Source organism: Natator depressus, chromosome 9 (genome assembly GCF_965152275.1).
Source record: "Natator depressus isolate rNatDep1 chromosome 9, rNatDep2.hap1, whole genome shotgun sequence".
Classification (NCBI taxonomy): Eukaryota; Metazoa; Chordata; order Testudines; family Cheloniidae; genus Natator; species Natator depressus.
Window position 1 is genome coordinate 50,957,458 of NC_134242.1, and position 26,829 is coordinate 50,984,286.

Sequence of the window (26,829 nt, forward strand, 5' to 3'; positions counted from 1 at the left end):
TGGTCCCGCTAGCCCAGTATCCTGTCTCTGACACTGGCCAATACCAGATGCTTCAAAAGGAATGAACAGAACATGGCAATTATCATGTGATCCATCCCCTGTCATCCAGTCCCGACTCCCAGCATCTGCAGTCAGAGGCTTAGGGGCACCCAGAGCATGGAGCTGCATCCCTGACCATCTTGGCTAATAGCCATTGATGGACCTATCCTCCATGAACTTAGCTAATTCTTTTTTGAACCACGTTATACTTTTGGCCTTCTGAAGATCCCCTGGCAATAAGTTCCACAGGGTGACTGTACATTATGTGAAAAAGTACTTCCTTATGTTTATTTTAAAGCTGCTAACTATTAATTGCATTGGGTGGCCCCTGGTTCTTGTGTTATGTGAAAGGGTAAATAACGCTTCCTTATTCGCTTTCTCCACCCCAGTCATGATTCTATAGACCTCTCTATCATATTTCCCACTTAGTCGTCTCTTTTCCAAGCTGAACAGTCGCTGTCTTTTTAATTGCTTCTTGTACAGAAGCTGTTCCATACCCTTAATCATTTTTGTTGCCCTTCTCTGTACCTTTTCCATTTCTAATATCTTTTTTGAGATGGGGCAACCAGAACTGCATACGGTATTAAAGGTGTGGGTGTACCATGGATTTATACAGTGGCATTATGTTATTTTATGTCTTCCCTTTCCTAATGGTTCCTAACATTGTGTTAGCCTTTGACTACTGCTGCATATTGAGCAGATGTTTTCAGAGAACTATCCACGACTCCACGCTCTCTTTCTTGAGTAGTAACAGCTAATTTAGTCCTCATCATTTTGTATGTATAGTTGGGATTATGTTTTCCAGTGTGCATTACTTTGCATTTATCAACACTGAATTTCATCTGTCATTTTGTTGCTCGGTCACCCAGTTCTGTGAAATCCTTTCTAACTCTTTACAGTCAGGTTTGGACTTACTATCTTGAGTAATTTTATATCATCTGCAAACTTTGCCACCTCACTGTTTACCCTTTTTCCTATACCATTTATGACTATGTTGACAAGTACTGATCCCAGGATAGATCCCTGGTGGACACGACTATGTACCTCTCTCCATTCTGAAAACTGACCATTTATTCCTACCCTTTGTTTCCTGTCTTTTAACCTGTTACTGATCCATGAGAAACCTTCCTTCTTATCCCATGACTGCTTACTTTGCTTAAGGGCTGTTGGTGAAGGCTTTCTGATAGTCCACGTACACTATATCCACTGGTGTCAAGTATTAGAGGGGTAGCCGTGTTAGTCTGGATCAGTAAAAGCAGCAAAGAGTCCTGTGGCACCTTATAGATTAACAGACGTATTGGAGCATAAGCTTTCATGGGTTGCATCCGACGAAGTGGATATTCACCCACGAAAGCTTATGCTCCAATACATCTGTTAGTCTATAAGGTGCCACAGGACTCTTTGCCGCTTTTATAGACCACTCGTGAGGGCTGTGGGGCATGGAATGGTACCCCCTCGATTACTGACTTGCGGTTCAGCCACCAGTTCAGGGAGCCTAAGATGTCCAGCGGTACCATGACCACCATGTCCATGCTGTGCCGGCCTGGATGGTATACAGTTGAGAGCCAGGCCTGAAGTGGACGGAGGCATAGTCTGAGGCGTCTGGTCACAAATGTACAAGACACCATGTGTCCCAGGAGACCGAGGCACATCCATACTGTTGAGGTCAGGAAGCCTTGCAGGCCACGGATGATGTTCACTAGGGCCTGAAAACGTGCGTCCAGTAGAAACACATGGGCAAATCTCGAATCTAGGACTGCGCAGATGAAGTCTATCCTTTGGGTCAGCTCCAAAGTGGACTTTTCTACATTGAGCAGCAGGCCTAGCTGTCTGAATGTGCTCATGGTGAACTGAACATGAGATTGCACCTCGTCCCTGGAGTGGCCCCGAATGAGTCAGTCATCGAGGTACGGAAACACTTGAATCCGATGTCGACGAAGGGAGGCAGCTATGACGGCCATACACTTCGTAAAGACATTTCGTGCTGTGGATAGACCGAAGGGAAGGATGGTAAAATGGAAGTGCTGTCAGTTGACCACAAAGCGAAGAAAACGCCTGTGTGGCAGGTAAATCACAATGTGGAAATACGCGTCCTTCATGTCGAGGGCGGCGTACTAGTCTCCAGGATCCAGGGAAGGAATAATGGTCCCCAGGGAAACCATGCGGAACGTCAACTTTACCATGAATTTGTTGAGTCCGCGCAGGTCCAGGATGGGCCGTAGCCCCCCCACACACTCTGCCTTGGGGATTAGGAAATATCGGGAGTAAAATCCCCTACCCCTCAGTTCCCTTGGAACGTCCTCTATTGCTCCAAAAGCTAGGAGCGTTTGCACCTCCTGTTGAAGGAGTTGCTCATGAGAAGGGTCTCTCAAGAGGGATGGGGAGTGAGGGTGGGAGGGGGAGGAAAAAGCAAACTGAAGGCTGTATCCACTTTCCACCATGTGTAGGACCCAGCAGTCTGACGTTATACGGGACCACGCATGGAGGAAATGGGAGAGGCAGTTGTAGAAAGGCGGGGAATGATCCTGGAAGGAGACTAGTGCTCCACCGTCGGGCGCACCTTCAAAAGTGTTGTTTGGGTCCCGCTGATAGTTTGGGGGGACCCTGGTTCTGGCCCGTCTGCTGACCAGACTCTCTTCGCCTACCACCTCGGCCACGTCTTCTAAAGAAGTCCTGTCTGGGCTGGGGTAGGTGCGCTGCGGTTGGGGTCGGAAGGGCCTACGTTGCATTACCGGGGTATGCATGCCCAGTGAACGCATGATGGCCCGGTTGTCCTTCAGACTCTGAAGCCTGGAGTCTGTCTTCTCTGAGAACAGACCCTGGCCATCAAAGGGTAGGTCCTGTATGGTCTGCTGGAGTTCAGGTGGGAGACTGGAGACCTGTAGCCAGGAGATGCAGTGCATAGCTACTCCCAAGACTAGAGTCCTACCTGCCGAGTCTTCCATGTCTAACGAGGCTTGTAGAGACGTTCTGGCTACTTTCTTGCCCTCCTCTACTAAAGCCCCGAACTCCTCCCTGGACTCTTGAGGGATAAGCTCTTTGAACTTCTGCATCGAGTTCCAGATATTATAATTGTATTGGCTCAAGAGAGCCTGCTGGTTAGTCACTCTGAGCTGCAAGCCACCAAGAGAGTATATTTTGCGCCCCGAATAAATCCAGGCATCTAGTGTCCTGGGCGGGGGGCGGGGGGGGGGGGGGCTTGTTGGCCGTGTCTCTCCCTCTCGTTAATGGACTGTACAATGAGGTAGCACGGCTGGGGTTAAGTATACAAGTACTCGAAGTCTTTGGAGGGGACAAAATATTTCCTCTCCACCCGCTTGGCAGTAGGAGGAATAGAGGCCGGAGATTGCCAGATTGTAGTGGCATTAGCCTGAATAGTCCGAATGAAGGTCAAGGCTATTCTGGACGGTGTGTCGGCAGACAGAATGTCCACTACCGGATCCTCTACCTCCACCACCTCCTCCACCTGAAAGTTCATGTTTTGTGCCACCCTGAAGAGCAGCTCCTGGTGGGCACGGAGGTCTAAAGGTGTGGGGCCAGAGGAGGACGTACCCGCTACCACCTCATCTGGGGAAGACGAGGAGGATACCGCCGGGACTAATGGGTCCTGGGGAAGGTCTTGCTGGGGAGGGTCCGGTTGCCTTAGGTCCACCACGCTAGGGGCACGGGCCTGAACTGGGGGCAGGGCAGTTGCCTCCGAGCAACCCAGGGGAGGGCGACTCACGGGGCTCCGAGTGGGCAGAGCGAGAAGCCCCTGAGGGGACACCCTGGGCCTGATGGTAAGCCCAAGGAGTCCAAAAGGACCATTGCGGAGGACCCTGACCAGGGTCCTGGCCCTCATCCTGCCATTGGCTAGCCCCATCCACCTCTTGGTCCTGGATGTGGTAGCCACTTCCTGTTTGAGATGACCTCGAGGCGGAGCGGGATGGCCAAGGTGGTGCCGAGTACGTTTGCGGTGCTGTCTTGGCATGTGGTACCGTAGTGCGCTGGGGAGATGGAGATCAGTGTTGCGACCCCGATCAGTACCGGTGGCCATATCGGTTCTGGGAGCCGGATCTGGACCTCGACGAAGCTCTATAGGTGGATCGGCGCTGGGATCAACTCTGAGTAAATCGGCACTCAGACCGGCGCCGTGATCAGTGCTGGGAGCTGGACCGGTACCGACCGTACCGAGAAGAAGATCTTTGTGAGGCGGAGTGGCGCCGCGAGTGCGACCGGCGCTGAGATGGTGATCGGTGCCGGGACTGCAAGTGGTGCCGTGAACAAGACCGGCGTCTGGACCGGGATCGGTGCCGTCCTATCTCGCTCTGTGATGGAGGGTATAGCGTGGAGGGCTTTCCTTTTTGAGGGAACAGCCTGTATCGGTGGCACTGGATGCTGTGATGGTCCCGGCTCGGTGAGCGCTATCAGGTCGCGCGCTGTGGAGAATGTCTCCGGCGTGGACAGTGGCCTAAGCTCGACCACCGTGTGCACCGGGGAGCTTACATGTGCTGGACTCGACAGCCCTTGCCGCACTGGAGTCAACGGTTCAGGGCTTGGTGCCTTTGCCGGTCGCTCCAACACTGGACACAGCTCCGAGGGAGGCACAGGTGGTGCCAGCGACTGCAAAGGGGCAGCATGTTGCTTGTGCTGCCTCTTCGGTCCTGGAGACAGGGAGCGACACTGCACTGGTAGGGGTGCCAGAGACGTCCAGTGCCGGGAGTCTTTGCCAGCGTCTGGACATTGCCCTGAGTGCTACGGTGCTGCAGGCGCGCTCCAAACTGACGAAGTTGGCGCCAGGTGTCAGCGCAGGGCTGAGGACATCGGGCTAAGTGCTGCTTCCATAAGGAGCTGCTTCAGGCGAAAGTCCCGCTCCTTTTTAGTCTGAGGCTTGAATGCCTTGCAAATGTGGCACTTGTCAGCTTGATGGGATTCCCCCAGGCACTTCAAGCAGGAGTCATGCGGGTCTCCCATAGGCATCGGCTTAAGGCAGGTCGAGCACAGTTTGAAACCCGGAGACCTAGGTATCAGCCCAGGTACCGGGAGGGAGGGAAGGGGAGAAGCCCCTTACCTCCCAACTACTATTTACACTAAGAACAATAACCACTAACTACTGACTAAAGAACTATTAACAACTATTTAAACCTATTTACAACTATTAACGAGTGCTAACAAGAGAAGCTAGGGAAAGTGGAGTTCAGCTAAGCCGTGCTCCACAGTTCCAATGACTGTGACAGGCGGTAAGAAGGACCTGAGCGGGCACTGGGTTGGCTGGGGCATATATATGGTGCCGTGAAGGCGCCACTCCAGGGGGGCGCCTCAGCTGACCCACCGGGTGTTGCTAGGGTAAAAATCTTCTGATGATCGTGCACACGGTGCGCACGCACGTCATTGGAATCGATATGAGCAAGCACTCAAAGAAGAATCTATGACTGTTCCTTTTTATTTTCTGTTTAACTAGCTTCATCATTTTTGTGTAGTTCCCGTTTTTGAAGTTAAATGCCGCTGTGGTGGGCTTCTTTGGTATCTTCCCATCCACTCCCAAGGATGTTAAATTTAATTATATTATGGTTGCTATTGCTGAGTGGTTCAACTATATTCACCTCTTGGACCTCCTGTGCTCCATTTAGGACTAAATCAAGAATTGCCTCTCCCCTTGTGGGTTCCTGGACTAGCTGCTCCAAGAAGCAGTCATTAATAGCATCTAGAAACTTCAACTCTGCATCCCATCCTGAGGTGACGTACACAGTCAACATAGGGATAGTTGGAACACATACACGTACACTGGTAAAACTGGTTGTTTTTATCTAATGTGCTGAAGTGTGGCAGAGGCTCTTTCAAGCATGAGGCTGCACTGTTTGTTTGCAGGTTGGAAATTATGTATCCAGGTCAAACATAATTGATTTTGATCCAAAGACTATTGCAACCTGTGGTGTTACTTAATTAATACAGCACTGTGTTCCATGGGAGGGCTGACTGAACAACAGAGGCTGGTAAATACATTTCCAGGGTTCCTGGCAGAAGGTGTTAAGGGATACTAAGACCTGGTATGCTGGTTAAAAGATTGATCAATCTGTAGAATATTCATGTTCCAGTAGCACACTACTGCAGTACAAGTGTATCATGTTATTTTCAATCCAGCAAGTATAGAAAGGGACCTGGGCATTCCCACCAATGGCCCCCATTGTGTGGTGTCTCTTGTTTGCAACCATCCCTACCTCTGGCACACAGATTCTTTTCTCCTTCCCCTCATTTGTGAATGCTGCGCTACCTGCTCCTTTCAATGAGCTTTGACTCTCCTGTTGGCTGGGTCAGTGAGACACAAAACTTTGGGAGTCTCTGACTGCCCGTGTGGTCTTTATGGTTCTTTCCACATGTCCATAGACTCTCTACACTGAAATGGTTAAAAATGCTGGCCAGGGCCACGAGAACAGCTACCTTGGAATCCCTGATACAAAGTGGACATCAATATAAAGGCCATTGTTAGGCCTCTGCATGGGATTCATATTCATAGATTCCGAGGTCAGAAGGGACCACTGTGATCCTCTCTTCTGACCTCCTGCATAACACAGGCCAGACACCTGCCCCCAAACCATTCCTAGAGCAATGACATGTGGGGAAGGGGCTGGGTTCAGGTGGAGCCAGGGGGATGGCAATGGGAGCCAAAGCCTACAGGACTGCATGTGGCGTCTCTAGATGAGAGAACCAGTGTGGTCCAATGACTAAGGCAGCAGCTGAGCTCTTCCATTGCCCTGCTGTGTGAGTCAGTTCACCTCTTTATGCCTGTGTTTTGGCTCTTTAGATTGGAAGACCTGCAGCGAGGGTCTATCTCTTACTATGTGATTGTATAGCGCCTAGCATGATGTGCTGAGCTGGAGCGACCAGAAATCATTAATAACAATAAGGGAGCTACAGCTAGGGAGTGGCGGCCTGCGGCCCATGAGTTAAGAACTGGATTTGACTTCCTTAGCCCATGTGTATTTACTCTAGCTTCAGGTGCATTCCAGCTAACACCTTGGACCTGTGACAATGTAAACTCATTTACTATTCTAGAGCATGTTTGGTGGGACTCTTTCATTTTCTTTCCCCAGACAAAAGCTCCAGAAGGAACAATTTAAAAGAAAACCCCGCTGCTGAAACAAACACGTTATATTGAAGGAAGTATTCAAAAATAGGCTGATCACCAGCCAAAAAGAAGGATAACGTCTGTTAAAGTAATTGTAGATTATCAGGCCTTGCTATGACACTGTAGCCATAATAAATAATTAATACAAATAAATCATAATTCTTACTTAAAATGGGAAAATTAATTAGTGATGGGGTGTGTGGAACACACTTCTGTGTTTTCAGATAGGGTTTGTTTGTACTTGTTTTGAGATTGCTAGTTACCAGGTATTCTTGATATTTTATGAAAGCTCAGAAATGTCATTTTGGATTGAATTTCTATTTCCATTCTCCTAAACTCAGACTCTTTTATATTCCACAGACAATGAGACCAGATATGTAAAATGTTAGTTTAAAATATTTTTTCCCTAATGACACTAGGCACTAGAAAGGCAGTAGACATTAAAATTCGTTGAAAAAAGTGGGAAAATGTAATGAATTTTGCTTTTAATTTGACCTTTTTTTTAAAAAAAATGAAATTACAAAAATGTAAAAATTCCAACCAGCTCTATACTTGGTTGGAAAAAAAAGGGGGGAGGGGCATGGAGGTTGTAAAAATGTCACTGATTTTTCCTTTTTTCAAATTTACAAAAATTAGAAATCTGAATTGTCAGAATTGTCTCAGACACAGCATATAAGTAGATGTACAAAAATGTATAGATTTCCTGGCACTTACTTCATTTTTAAGGCTAAATTTAAGTAGCAAAACTCATTTTGTGCAGTAACTTATTTTCATGGACTATATTCATTCTTTGGATAGGGTCCTCCAATAATTTAAAAATAAGAAGGCGAGTAAAGCTATGATTTGCATTTCTGTTCAGCTGCGCACAGGCAAACTCCATTCTAGAGCAGGAAGTCCCTGGTTGTTTCCCATCATATGGAGGGTGATATAACAAGAAGAGGATAGGTCCAGCAATGGCAACTAGCCAAGATTTTCAGGGACACAACCCCTGCTCTGGGTGTCCCTAACCCTCCAAATGCCAGATATGGGGACTGGATGAAAGGGAAGGGATCATTTGATAATTGCCCTATTCCCGCTGAAGCATCTGCCACTGGTCACTGTCAGAAGACAGTATACTGGGCTAGATGGACCATTGGTCTGACCCAGTATGGCTGTTCTTATGCTCTTGAGAGTCCTTTTGCTTTCTAAAACCAGTTCCAAACTCATGCATAGATGTTTTTGATGGGCATACTAAAGGGACACCATTCATTTAATCCCCACCACCCCGAAGTCTGACACTTCTTCACATACTCTTCTTTCAAGCAATGCTTCAGTCTCTTCAGTGATGCCAATCTGAAAACTAACTTTGTTCCTATTTTTCCATTAAATTTTTACCTTTGACAGCACTTTTTGTCAAGTCACTTTGTGTTTCTCCTTGTCTAGTCAATTTCCCTCGCACCAGGGGGGAGACAAATCATATTTAAAAAAATGAAAATTTGATTGTACAACAAAAAAGGGCAGGCGGACTCAGGGTCAGGGTTAATACCTGGAATAATTTTTAACTGTTTTAAAAAGTCACCTGATTTCAAAATGAGTGTCCCTTGAACACAGATTGGATTTCTTTTGATTCACTTGGCTGAAGGCAGTTGCCTCTGAAACACTCATCTAGCAAAGCACTTAGGCCCAGCTCCTCAAAGGTGCCTAGCTCCCCTGAAATAACTTTCAGGATCTAGGTCTTAAGCACATGCATAATATCAAGCACTGATGCACTGAAGACAGTGGGACCATTCCCATGCTAAAGTGCTTTGCTGCATCAAGGCATGGGAGCAGAATAACTCTCTCGCTAGGAGGAACACAGAGGAACTCTGCGACAAATAAGAAAAATACCCTGATTAGGAAGGACAGTGCAAATCAAAGCAGATATGTTGTAAAGCAAAGGGAGCTCGAGCAAATGCAGTGAAACCTTGTTAACCCTTTGGAGTCGTGGAAATATATCACAGCCTTGTAAAAGTACCATGAAAAGCATCCTCATGTGAGTGGGAGGTAGCATTTGGGAAGGCTGTTATATTGATTATGTAAGTAATACACCGTATCCAGCCATTCTAGTCACACAGGGAGCCAGATCTGTCATTAAGGCAGAGCTATCAGTAGGCAGAGGTGCGGCTCTGCCCTATAGCTCTGGGGCAGCATTGTGTGGCTCCACTCACTCCCTGTCCTTTTGGCATGGCTTGAGATTCAGGAAGCACTCGCAGGGGGCAGCTCCTGCCCTCTGGAGTGGCCACAGACTGCAGAGGTCCCTTGCCAGTGGGACACTAGGAAAGCGTTTGCATCCTCCTCCTTTTGCACCTGAACAAGGCCCAGCCACAAGCCACCTTGCAGATATATCTTAAATTCACAGTGTTATCGGTCGTAACAGCTATGGGCTGTGTCCCTCTGGTGCAGCTGAGGAGATTGTGAGGCACTGTAGAGTTCATTGCTGAACCTTGTGGATTCTTAGTACACCGAGCCCAGGATGTGGTTTCGTATGCCCTTCAGTGCATGACACTGTGGGGCTGATCCTCTGCACTGCACCTTGTGTAACAATTTATGCACATGCAAGGGGAGGATGTAAGTGGCTACCGTTCTGACCAGGTAATATTTTATGCTCCTTGGCGTAAGCAACGGCATAAGGTGCAAGCTCACGGAGAGCCAGACTCTGCGTATTTATGTGACAGAGCTCTGCTGCTTTCTGTAATGTGCTTTAGACAAGTGCACCTGCTTGATCAGATCTGTTCCCACAACCTGCTCCTGAGTTTCCAGCAGCTCCCTTAGTCAGTACTAAGTATAGCAGCCCTGCCCATTTCTGGGGCTATGGCGCCATCGAGTGGACGTTTCTGTACATGTGTGTTCTCAGAGAGAACTTGCCAAGCATTCCCAATCGTGTTAATGTTTTCTCTGTCACCCTCTCTCTGCATTGCTTTGCCAGCTGTAGGACACGGCTCATCTGAGCTGGCATACTCTGTCAGAGGGAGTAGCTGCAGTCAGGCCCATGCTGAGGGGCCTGTCCATGCAGCGCTGAGGGGATTAACAGAGTCCTGTTTCTTGTATCTTATCTTTTGCTCCCCGGCTATAAAATCAGGGCCGGATTCCCGCTCCTAGGGGAACACCCCCAGTGTGAGGTGGGGAAGAGGGATGGAAACCTACTGAGGCTCTCCTTGTGGACAGCGTTCCAGTGGGGAGAGGAGGTTTGCCCCCTGAAGAACAGGCCGTGGGGCCAGCCCAACCATCCCCCAGTGTGGGAGGACCAGCCATCCATCTGAGACCCTGTGCCCCTGGCAGGCTGCCCCAATCCCTCCTCCCCTTGCCTGCTCCCTGGCAAAGTGCCTCCTATGGAACTGAGCTGATGGGGCCTCACAGCCAGCAGCTGTCACTAGGATCCCTCCTAAAGGGGGCTCCCCAGTGCAGACAGTGGGGAGGCATTAAAATAACCTAGCTGTGGCCTGTGTTATCTTTTCATGGCTGTGCAGGGCTGTGGGGGTCCAAAATACATTCCCATCCCTCCAAGGGCCCTGCCCTATCTCCTCCCACAAGGCAGACAAGGATCGCCTGCCACGGGCCTGGAGGAATGGGGGGATGATGCCACCAAGGCAGCTGACCCCCTAGCCGCATGGAAGGGGTTGATCTGCATGAGGAGAGTCTGCACTGTGCATGGAGCTCTGGGGCACAATCGGACTTCTTTAGGGCCTGATCCTGTGAATCTATGCACAGTGAGCTGTCTGCTGGGGATCTCTCTGGGCGGCAGGAGTGAGGGGTTCCTTCCTCTGCTCGGCCAAGGAGGGGATGAGAAGCTTGGGGGATGTACCTGTAGCCTTGATGCTCCAGTGGCCTTCATACTATGCATGACCCAACTACAGTGTGTCCAAAAGATGGCAACCATGCCCTTGCCCTGCCCCCACAGAGCCCTGTGTATCCCCTGAATGCTGACACACTGACTTTCCTCCACATGCTCAGTCCCACTACTTTCTTCACACTGGTGGCTGGGCAGCAGAATATGCCCCTCCACATGCAGGGGTGTTGAATGATATGTTTTTCCAACCAGCCCAGGATACACTGACCCTCATGCACTGTGGAGAGGGCACTTGGGCAGCCATTGCAAAAATGCGTCATGGCTAGGTAGCACTTGAGGCCATGGGACAGGGATTCCCATTCTGATCGCTCTAAACTGGTGGGTTGTTTTTAAATTGGAGCCCAGTGCCTGATCTTCCTATGAGTAGCGGGATTCCAAAGCCTTGTGGCCACACAGCAGGAACTTCCAGCTTTGGGACTGGGCCCTGAAATCCAAGCACTTGTAGGGTACGGCGAAGGGAGCTATCAGGCAAGTCACCAGCCTCCAGCCCTCGTGCTGTTGGAACTCCAGACGCTGGTGCCCTGCGACCCTGCCGAGTTCCCGCTGTGCCTCACAGCTGGTTGCTGCTGCTGCTTCATCTGGCTCTTGGCGTCCAGGAGCTGGGTGATCTCTTCAAGGGAGGAAGTTTCCAAGTCGCTGTTCTCATCCACAAACTGCATGGGGAATGGGAGGAGACAGAATGAGCAAACATGGCGAGCATTAGCCGGTGCTGTCTTTGCTGATAATGGCCCTGGCTGATTGCAGGGGGCTGGCATGGGATTAGTATAGTGCTTGCCCTCTGCACCCATGGGAGCATTTCCACGTGGCAAACCCTTATCATTCAAATCCAAATTTACGTTTATCAAATGCTTCCTTCAGCTACTGGTTTTCTGTTGCAGCTCCCCAGCACTTCCCAGTGCAAGGCAGGGCCAGCCCAGCAGCAGAGCTACTTATATGCTCAGATGTGTATTATGGAGCATGAACTACAAGGACTCCCTAGGAAACTCAAATACACAGTTATGGGCCTGACCAGGCTGTTGGGATCATGTAGTCTGACCTCTTTCATAACACAGGTCAGAGGTTCAGCCTGGGATTCCTGCACCAAGCCCACATCTTGTGGGTTGAGCTAGAGTATATATTTTAGAATGACACATCCAGTCCTGATTTAATGAAGCTGGGAGAGGAATTGGGCAGAGCTGCTTGAAGTGTGTCAAGTTACAGAATTTCCATGACATTTCAAAAACTGAAAAAAATATACATGGGGGAACAATGTTGAGATAGTTGCAGAAAGTCTTCCCCTGAGTCTATTCCTAAACAATCCCTCATGACCTATTGCCAGTGGGCGCTGACATTCACTTTTGGTTCGGCATCTGTTTCAATAAAACCAATGACATTTCATTCATTGAACAGGTCTGATACTTTATGTAAATTACAGCTACAACCCAGGCTTTCCAGGGATCTAAGGACCCAATCCTGCAGCTGGATTTGCTAGGATAGTTCCTTGTACCCACAAGTCTCTTATAGCAGGATCGGGTTACTTTACACCCAAATACACCTTTGTATTTTCTTGGGCAAGATTTGGCCTTACTTTGAGTGTCATTCATTTACCCCACCTTCAAGGAGTGTTTTCAGGTTCCTACTGTGATTTCAGTAAGGAATCCCCTGTGTTAGTGGCTTGGCTGGGATTATTTCTGATTTATCCTACAACACCACATTGTGCCCAAGTTGCATGAGAAGCAGAAGATTTAATGTGAGGATGTAATTTGATGCTTGCTAGACTCTTTCCCATGTTCATGGGTTGCAAATCATTTTATAAATCGCACTCTTGGCTTTCTGCTTTGCCAGATGAAGGCAGAAAATCTCTTTCACATTGTTGTGAAGAAACTTTTTGGTATGCTCAGTGGGACTGTTCAGGGAAAGTAATTTTAAAAAGCAATAGGACTTCAGTGCTGCAGCCACTTATGAGAAAGAGTTAATGTAATTAAAATTGAGGTTACATATGTCACATTTTTTCATCATGTCACCCCAATTAGCTCTGGACATGTTCCAGAGACTTCTGTTTAATTTCATTCCCAGGCATTTCATATCTGTCTTTAACCATGTGAATTTCCATTTTCCAAAAATTGTGAACAGGCAAATATTCGGAAGGGGCTACAAAATAACTGGATGATGGGGCAGATCCTCCACAGCTATAAATCACCATCGCTCCTCCCAGCAGAGACTGTCTCTGTGACCAGGCTGCTGGGCTGATTTACACCAGCTGAAAATCAGTCCCATTGGGCTGAACGCTGAGATGACGTCCGCACAGCCGCATCTAGATCTCAAAGGCTGGTTCTGGTAATGCTGCCGAACCTGCAGCTTCATGGGCTCTGAATCCTTGGGGCAGATGGAAATGCTGCTGTGATACCCACTGCTGTCGCTCCAGCACAAAGTTCTGTACAGGACGAGCTGGCCTGGAGCATCTTGGCTTCTCTTTCCTCTAGCTGGGGCATATTGCATGTTCTCCCCTCCTCCATGCAGTTGCCCTAGCTCCCCTACAAAGACCCACCTGGTCTGGGATAGGTTCCCTATTCTCACCCCTCATGCTCCATGGTACTCTCGATCCTCACCCAGCTTATATGGCAGAACTGTTCTATGGGGAGGTGTGGGAGGCAGAGGGGAAAAATCACACACTGAGTCTTTAGCTTTGCAGCTGGGGGACCCAAATGAACAGTTGAACCAGGGACACCAGATTTACCTGAACCAACCGTGGGGCTCTCTAGACATCACTGAACTATTGTCAGCCCAGAGCATAAACACACATTCCTCCTCCCCAGTGTGAACGCTCTAAAACTCCTTCCACTACCCCAATGGCTTGTTATTTTTTGAGTCTCTGGCTGTACAGTGGTTTCGACTGGGAAATGGTTTGAGACGATGCTGGTCTCCATACTAAATCGTTGCATTCCTGAATACCAGACACTTCCCATTCTCTGTATGGCTTGCCCAGCTTTCTCCAAAAATCTGCCTGTTGCACAAGGTACCTGGAGTTTCTTGGCTGAGTGACTCGCTTTCGGAGAATCAGAGGCTGCGGCGGGGAGGAGTTTTCTCCCACCAGCAGGCTTCCTTGCTGGCATGCTCAGTGTGCGCTCCAGATTTTTAGCCATTGCAGACACCAGCGTCCCTACACAGAGCACAGCTTGTTAGAATTGGAATCCAGGGCCCTGCAATCACGTGGTCAATATCGCTGCACAACTGAATTGCTCATCAGGACTCAGAGTGGATGGGAAAGGATTTCCTTCCAGACCTCTTTTCCAGTTTAAAAGGGAACATGTTGCTGGTGAAAGGTGTCAGTGATGGAGCTGAGAAGCCAACTATAGTTCATAGAATCATAGAATATCAGGGTTGGAAGGGACCTCAGGAGGTCATCTACTCCAACCCCATGCTCAAAGCAGGACCAATCCCCAATTAAATCATCCCAGCCAGGGCTTTGTCAAGCCTGACCTTAAAAACCTCTAAGGAAGGAGATTCCACCACCACCCTAGGTAACGCATTTCAGTGTTTCACCACCCTCCTAGTGAAAAAGTTTTTCCTAATATCCAACCTAAACCTCCCCCACTGCAACTTGAGACCATTACTCCTCGTTCTGTCATCTGCTACCACTGAGAACAGTCTAGATCCATCCTCTTTGGAACCCCCTTTCAGGTAGTTGAAAGCAGCTATCAAATCCCCCCTCATTCTTCTCTTCCGCAGACTAAACAATCCCAGTTCCCGCAGCCTCTCCTCATAAGTCATGTGTTCCAGTCCCCTGATCATTTTTGTTGCCCTCCGCTGGACGCTTTCCAATTTTTTTACATCCTTCTTGTAGTATGGGGCCCAAAACTGGACACAGTACTCCAGATGAGGCCTCACCAATGTTGAATAGAGGGGAACGATCACATCCCTCAATCTGCTGGCAATGCCCCTACTTATACAGCCCCAAATGCCATTGGCCTTCTTGGCAACAAGGGCACACCCTTGACTCATATCCAGCTTCTCGTCCACTGTAACCCCTAGGTCCTTTTCTGCAGAACTGCTGCCTAGCCATTCGGTCGCTAGTCTGTAGCAGTGCATGGGATTCTTCTATCCTAAGTGCAGGACTCTGCACTTTGTCCTTGTTGTACCTCATCAGATTTCTTTTGGCCCAATCCTCTAATTTGTCTAGGGCCCTCTGTATCCTGTCCCTACCCTCCAGCATATCTACCTCTCCTCCCAGTTTAGTGTCATCTGCAAACTTGCTGATGGTGCAATCCACACCATCCTCCAGATCATTAATGAAGATATTGAACAAAACTGGCCCCAGGACCGATCCTTGGGGCACTCCACTTGATACCAGCTGCCAACTAGACATGGAGCCATAGTACACAGGACTGGAAGGGACCTCCTGGGTCACTGAGTCCAGTCTCATGCTATCTCAGGCAACCCGATCATATCGCTTGCAAACTTACCAAGCTCCGTCTTCAAACAAACAATTTGGTTGTTTGCCCCCAGTGCTCCTATGAGGAGGCTGTTCCAAAACCTCACTCCTCTGATGGTCAGAAACAGTCCTAACTTCCAGCCTCAATTCACCCATAGGACAAATACAATCAGCTGCAGGCTACCACAGCAGTGTGCCTCAATCCTGAGTTACTAAGGTTCCTGCTAAGTGTTGGAGCTTCTAGCTCCATGTCTAGTCAGTCCTTCCAAAAAGAGCTGATGTGGACTCTGGTTGTGGTGACAATTTTTGTGATGCAGATGGCTGCCAGCTAGGCAGTGGATAGAAGGCACCCGCTCATTTCGTAGACAGGGCTGACTAGCAGCCAGGGAAGAATGACTTTTGTCCACGCCCAGCCTGGTTCAGCTCTGAACTGCTGGCCTGCACAAGAAAGGCTTTATGGCTCATGGCCAATCACTGAGATTACTGAGATGTTGATGCAAAGTACTGACATCATGGAAGGAGCCACTGGGTCATTTCCATAGATGCCAAGGCCAGAAGGAACCATTAGGACCGTCCAGTCTGATCTCCTATGTAGCACAGGCCAGAGAACTTCCCCAAAGTAATTCCTAGAGCAGAGCTTTTAGAAACACAGCCCATCTGCATTTAAAAATTGTCAGCAATGGAGAATCCACCACGAACCTTGGTAAGCTGCTCCAGTGGTTTAGGGCCTGTTTAGTGCCCTCCAGCTAACTGATTGCCAATTAACTCAACATAGTTAGCATGTGTATAAGAAATAGTCTTAACATGCCCCAAATGTCTGTTCCAGGATAAAAGTGCCTGTAGTTGACCACGGAGCTGGGCACAGGGTGAACCACAAAGGCAATAGTTTTCACTGCCAAAAACCATTGGTTTTACTGCGGGATAATTAACACGCATTAACTATCCTGCTGGAAAGTCCTAGAGACAACGCTCTGAAGTTTTTACTGCGAGGAAGGTCGGTAAGATCAAAACTATACCTCTGCCCATGGTTCACCAGTGTACAAGGTTTATATCCTTCAACAAACGCTTGGGGAGCATTCACACTAGCCTTTACAAAGGGGCTAGCTAAAAAACCTTTGGTGTACACAAGTTCTTTGCCAATAATGTGCATCAGGACTGTCATTTAAAGGGACAACTTCAACATGTGGGTCTAAACATGTGGTACCCATGTAACATGCTTGCCAAATGTCTGTCTCTGCGGTGGCTGCTCCACAGATGAAAGATGCCTACTGCTGCTCCCAGGCAATGGACATCATTTAGCTCAAGCAAGAGAAGCTGGCACGTTGGAGATAAAAGTCCTGGATTTATTCCCCACTGAGGATTCAGCCAGGGAACTGTGGTATCTACTATAGCACCAAAGGCTTCTATAGTCAAAGGGAGCTACTTGAAATAAGTGATTCTTTCTGGTGTGCATTTGACAGCCCTTTGTATATAGTTTGTTTCATTGTCTCCCTGTATAGTCAGTTTCTACGTTGCTAGAAACACCCCCCCCGCCCCATAAACTGACACTAAACTGGGAGGAGAGGTAGATACGCTGGAGGGTAGGGATAGGATACAGAGAGACCTAGACAAATTGGAGGATTGGGCCAAAAGAAATCTGATGAGGTTCAACAAGGACAAAGTGCAGAGTCCTGCACTTAGGACAGAAGAATCCCATGCACTGCTACAGACTAGGGACCGAATGGCTCAGCAGCAGTTCTGCAGAAAAGGACCGAGGGGTTACAGTGGACGAGAAGCTGGATATGAGTCAACAGTGTGCCCTTGTTGCCAAGAAGGCCAATGGCATTTTGGGATGTATAAGTAGGGGCATTGCCAGCAGATCGAGGGACGTGATCGTTCCCCTCTATTCGACACTGGTGAGGCCTCATCTGGAGTACTGTGTCCAGTTTTGGGCCCCACACTACAAGAAGGATGTGAAAAAATTGGAAAGAGTCCAGTGGAGGGCAACAAAAATGATCAGGGGACTGGAACACATGACTTATGAGGAGAGGCTGAGCGAACTGGGGATGTTTAGTCTACGGAAGAGAAGAATGAGGGGGGATTTGATAGCTGCTTTCAACTATCTGAAAGGGGGTTCCAAAGAGGATGGCTCTAGACTGTTCTCAGTGGTAGCAGATGACAGAACAAGGAGTAATGGTCTCAAGTTGCAGTGGGGGAGATTTAGGTTGGATATTAGGAAAAACTTTTTCACTAGGAGGGTGGTGAAACACTGGAATGCGTTACCTAGGGAGGTGGTGGAATCTCCTTCCTTAGAAGTTTTTAAGGTCAGGCTTGAGAAAGCCCTGGCTGGGATGATTTAATTGGGGATCGGTCCTGCTTTGAGCAGGGGGTTGGACTAGATGACCTCCTGAGGTCCCTTCCAACCCTGATATTCTATGATTCTATGATAAATCTCAGTAGGGCAGCAGAAAAACCCTGATATTTGTTCCCCAAAAGCATTTTTTAAAAAGACAGCACTCACACTTTCAGGGTGAGCTAGCAGAAACTAGCATTTTAGTCCATTTAAAAATGCCAAGCTGAGAGGTCCCTTTGAACAACATTATTTCTTACACCTAAAGAAGATATTGAGAAATCCCCTGGGCTAATGGCAAGGTCTATTCTAAAGGGATAGAGAAGGAACCATGCATCCCACTCTCTGGGGTTTAAGAGGGGAGCGACAGTGCATTTTGAAAGCACATCACTGTTAATCCCCTCACAAAGGCCCTGATCCAGGAAGGTACATGTGTACATGTGTATCTTTATGCGGGTGAATAGTCCCATGGACTTCAGTGGGACTGCTCATGTGGATTGGAGCCAAAGTGACTTAGTAATGGCTCTGCAGGAAAACAGAAGCTGGTTTTGTTTCTCATGGGGAGAACTACCCCAGAGCAGGGTGCAGGCTATCTATCTGTGAACACCCCTTAGCTGAACCAGCAGCGTGCCACTGCAACTGACTTCCAAGAGTGCAGATGCATCAGAACAAAGTCTTGCTCCTGACACCCATTATCTTGGTGCCTCTGGGTCTTGTGTTAGGAAAAGCAGGGTGAGAAATGTCCTTTTCTGGGGCCTTGGCACTAGTGCATTTAGGATTCTATTCCTGGAGAATGACCACCCCATTCTCTTCACAATCAGTTTCCCCCAGGCTGAGAACGGGCTGAATAGACACTAACATACAATTACCTCTTTTGTGGGCTTAAGCTGTCAAATGTAGAAACAGATGTGCATGCAAATCTCCCCTTTCCTTCAGTATCAGGGCATGAACTACGATAGAGATTTCTGATTTTAGCACATTAACTGTATTCTGACAGATGAAAATTATTATTTATGATTCACCTGTTGGAGTGGTTCTCACGGCTGGGCTGGCTTTTCCCTCTGAGGAATCGATGTCAGACCAGTCTGATGTGGTTTCGTCATTCTGGGTCAGCCTCAAAGGGGTTTGCGCTTGCTGCAGGGTGATGGGATGTTTGAATTTCCCTGGGGTGAGGCTGGCGCAGTCCTCCCCAGAGTCCTCCTCGGAACTGAAAGGTGGGGTGCTGAAAGTAAAATGATGGAAGAAGGAAAGGTCAGACATGGAAGAAGTGGAGGGCTCTGAGCAGTTGGGTCAGGGATATCTGGGACAATCTGTGATGAGGACACCAAGACCATTGTCATTAAATACAGATTGGCAGTGCTTTCAGCGGTTGGCTAGAAGGTTGTGTGTTCAAGTCTCCTGGTGGGGCGAGAGCATACGTACAACCAGCACTGAAACTTTGAACAGCAAGGTAGAGTACAGGAGCAAATATTAGGCCTGTTTTCCTTCACCCCCATCCCACTGGTACTTGCAGCAGCTGCTCCATGCACCTCAGCCCTGGCTTAGCACCACACCACTTTCAGGAGCAGGCTATCACAGCTTCGGTACCTAGCTTGTTCCCAACCAGCAGGGGGAGCAGGAATTTCTGACTGCCAATTCATCCTCTTCAGTCCAAAATGCTGCCACAAAGTATCTTGTCCAGTTCTTGGTCTACTTCCAGCCCATCTTCAAAACCCTCAGCTGGCTTCCTCTTCCTCCCTGGGGCAAATGTGAGCTCCTTGTTCTCACTTTTAAAACCCTACACAACCCAGTTACTCCATACCTCTCCTCTGTCATCTCTTATCCCCTCCCAGTTGCCCTCTTCATTCTGCCTAAGCGGCATGGCCTCTCCATTCTTGTCCTTCTAGTCTCTTTTATTACTAGAGCTACTTGGACATTTTTCATCAAAACATTTTTGGCATTTCATTTCATCAAAACAGTGTTGGCATTTCCTGTGGAGGGAAAACCCCCCAAACAAAGCACTTTGATGATGTCAAAATGTCCTGGTTGATATTCTTGGCATGAAATGTTTAGCCTTTTCAGTTGGAAACAAAATTAATTGGGATATTTTTATGTTATATAATATTTGAAAAAGTTAAAGGTCAAATTGGACAAATTGAATCTCAACATCTACTCTCATTAAATTTTCACAGTTGTGAGAAGTTATGGGGGAGGCCAGACAATTATTTAAATTGACAAAAATAAAAATAAAAGTTTATTTTTAGGCAATGGCATTATCTGTTGAAATTATAAAACAATAAGAAAGGAATTCTGCAAAGTCTATCTGTATTGGAGCTGGAGGTGTCCTTTCCAGCTCAGGTGGACATATCCACACGAGCTCTGGTTGAGCTAGCATGCTAAAAGTAGCTACATGATTTAAAAAAAAATAACTGCAGCTGCATGGGCGGCGGGATGAACTAGTCACCCCGAGTCTTATCCCATCCAAGACCCTAGGCATGTACTTGGGGCGGCTAGCCCATCATGCCAAGCATACCCTGCTATTTTTAGCATGATAGCTCAATCATGGCTGTCACATTACAACACGTGAAAGCTCCTTCCCTGGAGGCTTTCAAAAGGAAGCTAGATAGTCTTGGATGGTTTAGACACAACAAATCCTGCACCTTACCAGGGGGTTAGCCTAGATGACCTTTGCAGTCCCTTCTCACCCCATGGTTCTATGAATCAGAGTTAGTGCTGGTGTATCTACTCGAGCTGGAAATTCCCTAGGGTAAACATACCCTCCATGGGGCCTGCAGCTTAGACATTTCAGGTGCACCCCACGCAAAGCTTCCTGCCGCAACAAATGATCTGCGTTTGCACTTCACCTAGCACTGTGGGGCCCTGGGGCTACTGCAGTCCCCATTGTAATAGAATAGCGATGTCCAAGCTTGGTACGAGGCTGCTCGCCCCAGTAAGCATGCTAATGAAAGGCATGAGTGCAATGTCCGTGGTGAGGATGGGAGGTGTGGATGGGCCTCACCTCAGATGCTGGATGGCAGCATGTCGTGAGCTGCTGGCTTTGCTTTGTGGCATTACTTTGGGCACCTCTACTGGGCTGTGGGAATAGCTGGCTTTGCTCCGAGGAGCTGGTTTGGGCGTCTCCTCCGCATAGGGCTGTAACTCAACTTGCAGTGCTCTAGGCTTGGCAGATGCGACCCGGCGAGGCGACAGGGGGCTCTTCTGGCTTTTAGCTGGAAAGGTACAAGGGACACTGAGAGCAAAGGCTAGATGGACCTTTGGTCTGACCCAGTATGGCTGTTCTTTAACACCTACAAGCTGCTTGGCCCAAGCAGATTTTTGCCCAGCAGCCAGGATTAATGCTTGTAAATTGATGCTGTTAAACTGGATTGGCTTAAGAAAAGAAAAAAACATACAAAATGAGTGGCTGATGAGAACTCCCATGCTTTATCATCTAACATTCTCAAAATGTCACACAGCCAATGTAGCCAGTGTTAGGTGACTTCCTTCCCCTCCCACACACACACATCCACTTCACATTGGGAGGAGAGGTCGACATATGTGACTCTGTCTGATCCTTGGACAATGCAGTAACTCAGCTGGTGTAACAGACAGCTGTTTTTAGGCTGCTCTAAACTATTCTGAAGGATGTTTTGGTCCCTAGCTGGCCCAAAAATAGAGAAGAAGAAAGGTGGGTTAGAATCACCTTCATTCCCTCACCCCACCCACTCTCTCCACCTGCACTGTCCTTCTGGTATTTCCTGTGTGGCATTCCACTAATGTGTGCTGACACTGTGCTTTGTGGCTCGCTATAACCCCCATTTGATGCTGATAAACTGGATCTCTGCATGTTCTAGCAACAGGCAGAAGGAAGAGAGTTTGCGGACCAGGTTCTTCTTGCAGCTCTTTTCCCTTTGAGCTCTTCCCCATCCATTCCCCACAGCTGAGAAGTGTGTGTTTTATTTTTATATATAACTTTTTTTTGCAAGGTCACTCAAGGCAAGCAGTGCACATCGCAAGTGCAAATGGTTATTTGACACTGAATACAATATCTATCTTGCCCAGTTTTCCTTGGGGATGCACAATGGGTCACGGAAATGTCTCATGACAATAACACTATGTTGGGATTGAACTCTTGTCTGCAGCACAGGTTTCCAAAGACAGCATCGCAGCCCTTTACCTGAGACTACCGAAAGTTGCTGTGGCAAAATGCCATCATCCTTCTGGCGCTGCTTGACTTTCCAGGTGACCTCTCGGACTAGCTTGTCCCTCAAGTTGAGGAGATTTGGAAATTTCTTGGCCTTCAGCTGCTGCTGAGTCATTACGAGGGAGCTCAGATTTTTATAGGTCTGAGCTGGAATCCCCTTCGCAGCCTAAAGCAGAGAGAATTGTGGGTAACATTAAAACCACCCCGACATAATTCTGATGCTGCCTCAGATGGTGAAACAAGCCTTCTCCGCTAAGGTTTCCATCACCTCTGAAAGAGAACCCGGCCTTCTGCAAACTATGGATCTCATCTAACTTTCCATCAGATTCACCTGGCTTTGGATCCGGCCTTACACCCAGAATGGTCATCAGCATAAGATGGAGAGACTCCTACCCCATCAGGTGACCCAGTATAAGACTCCATCCATCCTTTGTGCTGCGGGTTGACATACATGTAATAAGAGTCTCAGCCCAGAGGAGTGTACGCTCCATTGAGGTGTGCTGCAGCAGGGTACCTACCAGTGGTGTGGACAAGTGAGCACTCTCAACCCTCCACTCCTGTCAGCATCACGTAAGCCAGTCCCCAGACACATGGGAGATTTTCAATGATTTTCCTCACTTAGCCCTGTCTACACTAGAGACTGGTGACATTCAATCCCCACCTCTCCGGTAACACACCACACACGCACAAAAGTGCAACTGGTAGCACACAGGGGCACACATCTGGACTGTACCTGCTCTGAGTAAGGCTAACCATTGGGTATATCTGCACTGCAAATGAAGGGGTGATTGTAGCAGGGGTAGATATACCTGTGCTAGCTTTAATCTAGCCAGCACGGGTAGCAATAGCAGTGAGGACATGGTGACATGGATCCTGGTGTAGGCTAACAATGTAAATACATACCCAGAGTCCCTGCTGGGCTAGTCCCCACTACCAGTGTTACCCATGCCACCTTCATCTGCAGTGTAGTCATACCCACTATGCCATCCACCATCATGTTGCTCTATACCAGTGATTCTCAAACTTTTGTACTGGTGACCCCTTTCATATAGCAAGCCTCTGAGTGTGACCCCCCCTTATAAATTAAAAACACTTAACACCATTATAAATGCTGGAGGCAAAGCGGGGCTTGGGGTAGAGGCTGACAGCTCGCGACCCCCCATGTAATAACCTTGCAACCCCCTGAGGGGTCCTGACCCCCCATTTGAGAACCCCTGCTCTACACCTATGAAGCACCAGCGTACACAGAGAGCATTGCTCTAGCACAGGGGTGGGCAAACTTTTTGGCCCGAGGGCCACATCGGGGTTGCAAAACTGTATGGAGGGCCAGGTAGGGAAGGCTGTGCCTCCCCAAACAGCCTGCCCCCCGCCCCCTATCTGCCCCCTCCCACTTCCCGCCCCCTGACTGCACCCCTCAGAACCTCTGACCCATCCAACCCTTCCCTGCTCCTTGTCCCCTGACCGCCCCCTCCCGGGACCCCTGGCTCCTAACCGCCCCCCCTGGGCCCCACCCCCCTGTCCACCTCCCCCCACTCCCTGTCTCGTGAGTGCCCCAAACCCTATCCACACCTCCTGACATGCCCCCTTTTCCCTGCCCCCTTACCATGCCACTCAGAGCAGCAGGAGCTCGCAGCCCCACTGCTCGGCAGGAGCCAGCCACGCTGCTGTGCGGCCCGGCAGGAGCGGCAGGCTAGAGCGCAGGCGGCGCAGCAAGCTGAGCCTGCAGGGGAGGGGGGACATCAGGGGAGGGGCCGGGGGCTAGCCTCCCCGGCTGGGAGCTCAAGGGCTGGGCAGGATGGTCCTGTGGGCCGGATGTGGCCCGCGGGCCGTAGTTTGCCCACCTCTGCTCTAGCAGCTGCAATGGTGCGGTTAGTCCTCCCAGTGCAATCCCACATGTCTCTGAAGGGGTAGGAACAATCTCAGAGAACTGGCTCTGTCACCTGCAGGGTCACTCACATGCTGACTGCATGCAAGCCCTAGAGGACCTGAGGTGGACTGGGGGTGCTCCCATCTCTGCCATGCCCCACTTCAATGCAGGTCTCAGTTGCTTTTAGCTCTGCCGGCTCTCCCTGGGAAGGGTGCACCCTCCCTCTCTGGAGCATGAAGGAAGGACACAGAAACTGGATGACAAGCACTGGGCAGGGACTGTCTACGCAGCACCTGTTACAATGGGATCCTGATCTCAGTTAGGGCCTCTACGTAGCACAATAACGTAAATGAAATTTGAGGTGCTCTTTATATCCATGCAATGCTCCCTCACAAATATTAACATACCTCGGCTAGCTAATTAACATCTGAAACACCGGAAGGAGTGAAAGGGACAAGGAGGGAAGGGGCTGCACTGCAAATAGAGAGATGTCTCTCTCCCCGCTTTTTTGGTTTCCCCTCTCCTGATACTCAACTTCTTCACGCCCATATTCTCCAGCTTCTCCTCCAACATCTCCTCCAGAATGGGGCGGAACTGCTTCAGCAGGTTGGGATTCCTCCGCAGGGCTTCCAGGAGCCCCTGCTTCCTGTCCAGGGTATCCTCCAAGTCTGCGGCAAAACCCAAAATCACAAGGGTGGGTTTGGATGGACTGAACTCTCAATATCAAAGTCAGAGCCAGAGACTCAGGGACCAGAGGCCTGGTCCGTCTTGGGGACCCTCCTCCCTAGCAGAAGATGGGTTGGTAGCTCCCTGTTCCCCAGCTGTGGCATGTTTTCAAGTTTTTCTTCACAACCACAAGGGCAAGACATATATAAACAAAAGCTGAGATTCTAACATCACAAGAGGATCCTGGGAGCTGGGCCATAGGCATGTGTCTCTTGTGCCTCTGCCTTAATCTGTCTCTGCCATAACTTTCTCAATAAGGAAAGTGTGGGCCCCTTACTGAATGAGGGAGGCAACCTAGTGACAGAGGATGTAGAAAAAGCTAATGTACTCAGTGCTTTTTTTGCCTCTGTCTTCACGAAGAAGGTCAGCTCCCAGACTGCTGCACTGGGCAGCACAGTATGGGGAGGAAGTGACCAGCCCTCTGTGGGGAAAGAAATGGTTTGGGACTATTTAGAAAAGCTGGACGAGCACAAGTCCATGGGGCCGGATGCGCTGCATCCGAGAGTGCTAAAGGAGTTGGTGGATGTGATTGCAGAGCCATGGCCATTATCTTTGAAAACTCATGGCGATTGGGGGAGGTCCTGGACGACTGAAAAAAGGCTAATGTAGTACCCATCTTTAAAAAAGGGAAGGAGGAGGATCCGGGGAACTACAGGCCAGTCAGCCTCACCTCAGTCCCTGGAAAAATCATGGAGCAGGTCCTCAAGGAATCAATTCTGAAGCACTTAGAGAAGAGGAAAGTGATCAGGAACAGTCAACATGGATTCACCAAGGGCAAGTCATGCCTGACTAATCAAATTGCCTTCTATGACGAGATAACTGGCTTTGTGGATGAGGGGAAAGCAGTGGACATGTTATTCCTTGACTTTAGCAAAGCTTTTGACACGGACTCCCACAGTATTCTTGCCAGCAAGTTAAAGAAGTATGGGCTGGATGAATGGACTATAAGGTGGATAGAAAGCTGACTAGATTGTCGGGCTCAATGGGTAGTGATCAATGGCTCCATGTCTAGTTGGCAGCCAGTATCAAGTGGAGTGCCCCAAGGGTTGGTCCTGGGGCCGGTTTTATTCATTATCTTCATTAACGATCTGGAGGATGGCGTGGATTGCACCCTCATCAAGTTTGCAGATGACACTAAATTGGGAGGAGAGATAGATACGCTGGAGGGTAGGGATAGGATACAGAGGGCCCTAGACAAATTAGAGGATTGGGCCAAAAGAAATCTGATGAGGTTCAACAAGGACAACTGCAGAGTCCTGCACTTAGGACGGAAGAATCCCATGCACTGCTACAGACTAGGGACCGAATGGCTAGGCAGCAGTTCTCCAGAAAAGGACCTAGGGGTTACAGTGGACGAGAAACTGGACATGAGTCAACAGTGTGTCCTTGTTGCCAAGAAGGCCAATGGCATTTTGGGATGTATAAGTAGAGGCATTGCCAGCAGATAGAGGGATGTGATCGTTCCCCTCTATTCAACATTGGTGAGGCCTCATCTGGAGTACTGTGTCCAGTTTTGGGCCCCATACTACAAGAAGGATGTGAAAAAATTGGAAAGCGTCCAGCGGAGGGCAACAAAAATGATCAGGGGACTGGAACACATGACTTATGAGGAGAGGCTGCGGGAACTGGGATTGTTTAGTCTGCGGAAGAGAAGAATGAGGGGGGATTTGATAGCTGCTTTCAACTACCTGAAAGGGGGTTCCAAAGAGGATGGATCTAGACTGTTCTCAGTGGTAGCAGATGACAGAACGAGGAATAATGGTCTCAAGTTGCAGTGGGAGGGGTTTAGGTTGTATATTAGGAAAAACTTTTTCACTAGGAGGGTGGTGAAACACTGGAATGCGTTACCTAGAGAGGTGGTGGAATCTCCTTCCTTAGAGGTTTTTAAGGTCAGGCTTGACAAAGCCCTGGCTGGGATGATTTAGTTGGGGATTGGTCCTGCTTTGAGCGGGGGGTTGGACTAGATGACCTCCTGAGGTCCCTTCCAACCCTGATTTTCTATGATTCTATAAGCTGACCCACCCCAGACCACATCCCTGACTCTGCTGTTGGAAAGCAGATTATACCACTTTAATGAGTAAGGTGGGTCCCATTCCAGGTTTCACTGGGAGAATCAGGTGCTCAGATGTGCAGTTATTGTGTTGCCACACGTTCACACTACGTTTCTCAGGCTGGTTGCAAATTTTCCATCTAAATGGATTTTGATGGAAAATTGGATTTTCATCTAAACAAAATTTTTCATGAAGTTTCTACTTTCTCTGAAATTATTTGATTTTTTTGTCAAAAACCGAATCCCCCAAAACT

General features: G+C 48.7%; 1 protein-coding gene across 1 annotated transcript in view; it reads right to left on the bottom strand.

The window, feature by feature from the left end:
• Positions 1-7,423: 7,423 nt before the first annotated feature.
• DZIP1L (DAZ interacting zinc finger protein 1 like) overlaps positions 7,424-26,829 on the bottom strand; it is a 42,978-nt gene continuing 23,572 nt past the window's right edge. The window contains exons 11-16 of the mRNA XM_074964152.1: positions 24,334-24,467; positions 21,906-22,098; positions 20,748-20,958; positions 18,772-18,971; positions 14,009-14,148; positions 7,424-11,662 (exon numbers count right to left, since the gene is read on the bottom strand). Coding sequence (XP_074820253.1) covers positions 11,483-11,662; positions 14,009-14,148; positions 18,772-18,971; positions 20,748-20,958; positions 21,906-22,098; positions 24,334-24,467 — 1,058 coding nt within the window. The 3' untranslated portion in view covers positions 7,424-11,482. The remainder of the gene's footprint in view (positions 11,663-14,008; positions 14,149-18,771; positions 18,972-20,747; positions 20,959-21,905; positions 22,099-24,333; positions 24,468-26,829) is intronic.